The 7,876-nt window shown below is 39.4% G+C and overlaps 1 protein-coding gene across 1 annotated transcript in view; it reads left to right on the forward strand.

Moving 5' to 3' along the window:
* The window catches only part of cfap58 (cilia and flagella associated protein 58), a 133,299-nt gene extending 130,498 nt beyond the window's left edge, over positions 1-2,801 (forward strand). Inside the window, exon 18 of the mRNA XM_056237130.1 lies at positions 2,354-2,801. Within this exon, the coding sequence (XP_056093105.1) occupies positions 2,354-2,495 (142 nt within the window). The 3' untranslated portion in view covers positions 2,496-2,801. The remainder of the gene's footprint in view (positions 1-2,353) is intronic.
* Positions 2,802-7,876: the final 5,075 nt, after the last annotated feature.

Consider the following 7,876-nt stretch of genomic DNA (forward strand, 5'->3'; position numbering starts at 1 on the left):
GGAGAGCGTTTTGAAACGAAAACTCTATCTATCCGGATTAATGTAGCGCCAGACAGATTTTTGAAATGCTTATGACAGAATTCACAGCCTTCATCTCACAGCAATTGGCTGACACCCACCATCTAGCATTTCTCGACTTTTTAACGTCCTCACCCCTTTCCCCGCTGTCTATCCCATAATCCCCTGCGTGAGTCAGCTCCAATAGAGAATGCATTGGAAAAGCACGCTCGACTCCGCACCAGTGGACACGTACGGTTAACCTGCTGCACAGCTGTGACTCTCTGATATCAGCAACTAGTTCAAGTGCGCCGCATTCAGAGCTGGAAATACTGTCGAGTCAGTGTGCAGCTCTGACACCGAGCGAGGAAGACCTGTGAGCTCGAGCGTCTGTCAACAAGTGTGCCTGTGATGTAAAAGATGAAGGCCATCGATAAAAGCAGGGTTTCAGCAGGATAAAAACCAGCGACAAACTGCTATTAGACACCATTTAAAGGGATATATGGCAATTCATTCCAGGTAAAAGGAATAAAACCTGTAATTCCCTAATTCATAATGACTTCACAGAGCAAATCCCTTCTACTGGTCGAGGATCTGGGTCGTTAATATCACGTCGATCCTCGGATTGTCAGAAGCCGTTTGTTCCAGATGACAATGACACTACTTGTCAAGCACAAAGAGTTTCAGTCAAAGCTCGTTCACAGATGTCGAGAGACACATCCAAGAATCAACATATTTCATCTCACTCGCAACATTTTTGTTTACCGAATGTCGGACGAGCTGTGTGTTTGCTCGTGTTTAAAGCTTGTCGCCAAATTTCTTCATCGGCCCTACTGTGAAATTGCATTACACAGTCAGTGAATATTAATTGATGGCATTTGGTATTGGACAAACAAAGTAAGTGAGCAGTGTGTGTGTGTGTGTTTGAGAGGTTCTGGAATAATAGTGTTTTGAACGAGAGATCCATGATCACTGGAGCACAGTTGAAAGCGAGCTGGATAGTAACAGATGTTTTCTTCTGGGAAATGGAAAGAGTGTGTGGATCTTTTGTGTGTAGGTGTTAGACAGGAGCGTAAGCTAGAAAAGGACAGAGAAAGTGTCCCTAAATGCGAGTTTGTGTGCGTCGCTTGATATATTTGTGATTTGTTTAGATGTGTGCTACTTCACCTCTCAGTGGATGTTTGTCTGCGGGATTATAATATAACCAGCCGTGCATCTTTCTGCACTTTAAGGGGTCGTACACTCAGGATGCTTTCTTGCGTTTAACTGCAGTTAGACGGAGTGGAACGTCTCAAGGCCTCAAGACATGTTTTAACAACTTGTCACTTGTTATCCATAATTAAGACATTAATGTTACAGAAGCTTCTGTAAACGCCTGTTACACTCAAGATGCTTGTTCCACGGCTCACTTCTTTTGTTTGGTTTGTTCGTGATTTAAAACGGACATTGAAGCACTGTATAAGTGTTGAACTATTTTTAATTTGATGCCTTTTTAAACTTAAAATGCATGTTTACTTTTTTTTTTGCATATATTTTCACACGAAGCAGTCTTTTTAATGTAATTTTATGTATTTTTTTTATTTTTTCTGTTTTTATTTATTATTTAATAAAATTTCCAATTTTTTTTAATATGACTTTTATATTTACTTGAGGAATTATTACTTTTATTCAGCAAGAATGCATTCAATTGATCAAACATGACAGTAAAGTCTTTTATAATGTTTATAAGGAAATGTTTCAATTTCAAATAGATAATCTTCTTTTGAAGTGTCTGGTCATCAAAGAATCCACAAAAATATTAAGAATGATTTCTGAAGGATCATGTGACACTGAAGACTGGAGTAATGATGCTGAAAATTCAGCTTTGATCAGGAATAAATTACATTTTAAATTATATTAAAATAGAAAATATTTATTTTAAATTATAATGAAATTTTACAAATACAATGCAGCATTGGTGAGCATTTAAAAAACTTAAAATGAATAGAAAATATGAAATATTATGTTCAGATTTAAAAGTATGAAAAATAAAACTAGCCAGCTGTTAAATAGGAGATTGTTTTATCCAAAGCAATTCACAGAAACACTCATTCTGAGGCTAGACTCACACAATCAAAATGATTTATTTATTTTCTTATTTATCTAAATGTACATCATTTTTCAAAATTACATTTCAAAAAACATATTTTCAAGATAGCAGTGTTAAAATGTGTCCCTAACTGAGCTAGCTAGGCGCTGATAAAACGAACACGCAAAGTAGCTTGATGCATGCGTGAATGGACAAATTCCGACAGAACTCAAGAACACTTCCTGTATGACCCCTAGCCGTGTGTCTTGCTCTCTGTCATCTCTGCAGGGAGAAGGAGCGAAATCTCTCGGCGGCAGGACAGCCTGCGATTCAGCCTCAGCGTCCGGACGGCCCCAGATTCACTGGAGGGGGCTTCAGTTTTAAGCAGCACAACAGGATGACACTTCAAGCCCTGGAACAGCAGTCCTGATGCCCACCACACTCCTCCGAGGATCACCCATCATCGCCTCCTGATAGACCGTATATTCTTGTATTTATTCAGCTCTGGCAGTCAGCAATGCACTAAAGTCATTTTGCCTTCTGGAATAAAATAAAGTCTGTTATTTTCACTGAAAATTTTCGGTTTCATACTGCACTAAACACTCGCACAAATCCACACTCGCACACAATCTCTATTTGCCTCTCTAGTCCTCTGTCGCTCTCAGATATAGTGCACTCTTGTTTTCTAGTGTGCTGTTGGCTGCTGTGTATAATATGACACTGTGTACTTGTCACCATCCTCAACGTTTTTTCTTTTTCTTTTTTCGGAATGTGGGATTTGTGGATTTGTGAGTATGTGCAATGCAATTCTGGTGGTTTTATTCTATGAGCCAATACACTGTAATTGTCAGCCATTTCTGACATAAAACCACATCGGCTCTATTCCAAAACCTAGTGAGCTCACTAGCTGTCAACTTCCTACATGAGCAGCATTCTATCTGAAATGAAACCTCAATAACTGATTTGAGCTCTTTGCATCATATAAATAGTATTTTTCACTTCCTCACATAATGTGCACAGATTTGCATGTTGGTAAGCTAATGATGTGTTCTAATAAGCATAAAAATACACCAAGCACACAAATATTGCGCAAACAGACATTTAAAAAAAAGAAAAGAATTTATAATTTTAGAACTATTTTTTTTGGTTTCATTAGTGTATCATTAGCATGTTGCTAAGCAAATGATAGGATGTTCTCTAATAGGTATAAAAATACATAGCACACACAAATATTGGGTATACTGCGGAAACCCTAAAGGGACACAGTGATGCATATGAAATGGGAAGAAAAATAATATGTCAATGCATTTGCATTCTCTCGCAAATGTGTTGCATTTCCCTTGAGAAACTTTGCTTTCTCCCAAAAAACCTGTGAGTTATTTGCGAGCGAATGCAAAGCCTTTGCAAGCAAAAGCATTGAAGTATTTTTGCCTCCTATATCATATATTTTTCATCACCATGTCCCTTTGGGGTCTCCGTAGGTCTAGTACACAGTAGCTACATTTTTGATGCATAAATAAGCAGATAAATGCATGTTGCTAAGCTAATGACAAGATATTCTAATAAGCATAAATAAACCAATAAGTTTACAGCAAAATACTCTAATGTGCACAAAAACAGCACACACAAGTATTAGGTAAACAGTACATTTTTACTATGACAACAGTTTTTATTGATTTTAATAGAGGTTTGTATTTAGCATGTTGCTAAGCTAATGGCAAGATGTTCCTATAAGCAAATAAGCTAAATATCACTAAATAACACTAATCAGCATTAAAATACTCAGCACACACAAATATTGAGTAAACAGTATTTATTTTTTTAAAGAAGACTGAACTATTATTTATTGATTTAAATAAAGGTTTGCATGTTGCTAAGCTGATGACAAGATTTTCTAAAAAGCATAAATAAGAAAGTAAGCTTACATCAAAATTTTGCATTTTAATGTATTAATATTGAACTGTTTTCAAGTTTAGCATTATCATGTTGCTAAGCTATTGACAAGACACCCTAATAAGGATAAAAACACAAATATTGGATAAACAGTGAATTTTAATGTGGACTGAATTATTTTTATTTATATATTTCAGTATTTATGTAGTCTTCGTAATGACCCTTGCTTTATCCACCGTTTGTTTTTAATAATGTCTTCATAGGCCTTTCTTTAGTAGCCAGTAGGGGTGGCTAGAACTCCTGATGTTTTCTGTTCCTTGTTTGCTCTCATTAGCATGTGTACATCTACCATCACTTTGGAAGTTTAGTTATAGCATTTAGCACCTGCAGGTAGGGGGCACCGCTAGGAATTTTGGGCCCTATGAAAGAATATGAGATTGGGCCCCTTACTGCACCCATTCCATCAAAAAAAAAAGTATCTCAGGTCTGTTCTGACAAAATAAGTTGTTTTGCAAGCTTATACATTTCAACATTGCATTATATCAAAGTAGACATTTTACTCATACCCATATTATTAAGGATTCTTGAAAGCATTAAGTTGATGCTAGTTAAGGCCTTTTCAAGTTCTTGTGGTGTCATCAGCCTATCAGCATTGCCATGATGTAATTTTCCTTGCACCTCCAAAATAATTAGTCACATGATGTTTCTGGTGTAACTGAGTGCCTGTGAACAAATGAAGATGGCTTCAGAGATGGCATCCATTAGTTGAAGATATGCCTTTGAGATTAATGGGAATACTAATGGATGGCTGTGTCCAGGTAATATAAGCTGTATACCCCCCCACTCACACATATATACGATATGTTTGCAAATATATATATGTAGATATGTATGGTAATATATCTACCATTTGCCTCACGCAGTGCAACACATCTCCTTCGCATAGAGTTGATCAGGTTGTTGATTGTGGCCTGTGGAATGTTGGTCCACTCCTCTTCAATGTGTGAAGTTGCTGGATATTGGCAGGACCTGGAACACGCTGTCGTATACGCCGATCTAGAGCATCCCAAACATGCTCAATGGGTGACATGTCCGGTGAGTATGCTGGCCATGCAAGACGTGGGATGTTTTCAGCTTCCAGGAATTGTGTACAGATCCTTGCAACATGGGGCCGTGCATTATCATGCTGGAACATGAGGTGATGGTCGTGGATGAATGGCACAACAATGGGCCTCGTCACGGTATCTCTGTGCATTCAAAATGCCATCAATAAAATGCACCTCTGTTCGTTGTCCATTACATACGCCTGCCCATACCATAACCCCACCGCCACCATGGGCCACTCGATCCACAACGTTGACATCAGCAAACCGCTCACCCACACGACGCCATACACGCTGTCTGCCATCTGCCCTGTACAGTGAAAACCGGGATTCATCCGTGAAGAGAACACCTCTCCAAAGCGCCAAACGCCATCGAATGTGAGCATTTGCCCAATCAAGTCGGTTACGACGACGAACTGCAGTCAGGTCGAGACCCCGATGAAGACGACGAGCATGCAGATTAGCTTCCCTGAGACGGTTTCTGACAGTTTGTGCAGAAATCCTTTGGTTATGCAAACCGATTGTTGCAGCAGCTGTCCGGGTGGCTGGTCTCAGACGGTCTTGAAGGTGAAGATGCTGGATGTGGAGGTTCTGGGCTGGTGTGGTTACACGTGGTCTGCGGTTGTGAGGCCGGTTGGATGTACTGCCAAATTCTCTGAAACGCCTTTGGAGACGGCTTATGGTAGAGAAATGAACATTCAATTCACGGGCAGCAGCTCGGTGGACATTCCTGCAGTCAACATGCCAATTGCACGCTCCCTCAAAACTTGCGACATCTGTGGCATTGTGCTGTGTGATAAAACTGCACATTTTAGAGTGGCCTTTTATTGTGGCCAGCCTAAGGCACACCTGTGAAATAACCATCCCGTCTAATCAGCATCTTGATATGCCACACCTGTGAAGTGGATGGATTATCTCGGCAAAGGAGAAGTGCTCACTAACACAGATTTACACAGATTTGTGAACAATATTTGAGAGAAATAGGCCTTTTGTGTACATAGAAAAATTCTTAGGTCTTTGAGTTCAGCTCATGAAAAATGGGGGCAAAAACAAGTGTTATAATTTTGTTCAGTGTATATACCGGTATATGTGCTCTTTGTGTAGTGTTGTACTTGCGTGTTTAAGTATGTGCTTGTATTGATTTGGTGAATCATTGTGTATTCTTTGGGTTATTCTGGTTGCTTGTTTGTAGTTTGATATTTGGGACTCTTTGCTTTGTACTGTTCGTTTCGTTTCGAACACTTGCACTTGGGTTCTTTAACATTTTCTCTGCCTGAGCTTTTGTTACAGAAGGCAACACAATCATGCTGCCTACCCTTTGAACCGTCTTCGTTTTAGAAGCGCGCCTTTGATGCCTTAAAAGTCTGCCTACATAGATAGCTCACTAGGTTTTGAAAAAAAGAGCCATTGTTGACAGGTTGTTCAGTTCTGTTTTGCAGATTACTGACTGATGAGTCATTTGAACAGTATGAAATGTCAAGTGTAATTTGAGAGTTTCAGGTTTTAATATGCATTGCACGACTGAAAGATCAGACCAAACTAATCATGCTTTTATTATAGGGGGATTATTAATGACTGATGTAACGCAAGCAAGTTGATGAATGAGAGAATTGGGCATTCTATGCTTTTCTTCCCTGTTGTTTTTGGATCAAATTGGCTTAAAAAGCATGAGTCTGTCTTCAAATGTATTTTAATGTTTTGATGTATTAGCACTTTTACCAAGGAAAGATTGGAAATTTCTACTCAGTTGAAGCCGGAATCGCTTTTGAAGTGTTGAAACCTTTTAAAGAGACTAGATGTGCCATAAAACAGTTACTGTTATTGCCAAGTCTATATCAAATGTTATATTTTGTTAAAGCGCAGTGGCTGCCATCTAAAGTAGGCTCTATGCCCGTCATTTATCAGTGGCTGATGATTGCAGCATTCATCTCTTTGTGCTTCATTATGACTGTTTTGCCTAGATCTGTTTCGGGTCTTGTGATGTGTAGGATAGCCGGGAGAGAGCCCAGGGGAATAAAATTGAGACTCATTATTTATCAGCACACAACTGGGGCCAATGGAACTCACTTCATGTTCTTCCATGCGGCGTCGCCATAGAGAAATGTCGTGTTAAGACAAGGACGGTCCCCCAGGAGTAGCCTGAGGTTAAGTGGCTTGATCAAGGCCGGGCTTGCTGAAGAATCGACCTTTGCTGACTTTCTAGCCAAGATCTTTAACTATACCAGCCTCATGAAAGGGATTTGGAGTTGTTTTAATGGTTATAATGATATGCATAAATATATAAATACAGAATTGCTTTGGACAGTCTCTCAAGCAGTGAAAGTACAGAACCCAAAGAGAACACAAACACAGTTTAGAAAGGCGATTAAAGCAACGATATGTAATTTTTTTCGCCGCAAGGGGTCGCTAACCTCTTACAATAACAAAGGCGTAGGTTGATGATGGACAAGCGGAATTATGGAATTTATCGTCATGCCAAAGGATGTAATGTTTATGGATGAGTGAATACACTGATGTTTTTAACATGACTGTGGTATGAAGCAGGTCGCGATTGCTAATGAGAGACAGATATCAGCGCCATACGCGAGTCCCGCGGATATAAAGGAATAAGGACATTTCATTCTACCGAACTACCCGCAAGTGCTGGATTACTCACACAGGTCAGTTTATTAGACGAATGAACTTGTGAGGTAATGCAGCGCTGCGTGAGCGTGCCGCTAGACGTAACTGTTATACTGAGGCGGAGAGAGAATCCACATGCAAGCACTACTTTAATAATAATAATAATAATACAAAAAGGTAATCCAGGGCAAAC

This window comes from Rhinichthys klamathensis, unplaced genomic scaffold (assembly GCF_029890125.1).
Source record: "Rhinichthys klamathensis goyatoka isolate OS25496 unplaced genomic scaffold, OSU_Roscu_1.1 h1tg000478l_1, whole genome shotgun sequence".
Lineage (NCBI taxonomy): Eukaryota > Metazoa > Chordata > Actinopteri > Cypriniformes > Leuciscidae > Rhinichthys > Rhinichthys klamathensis.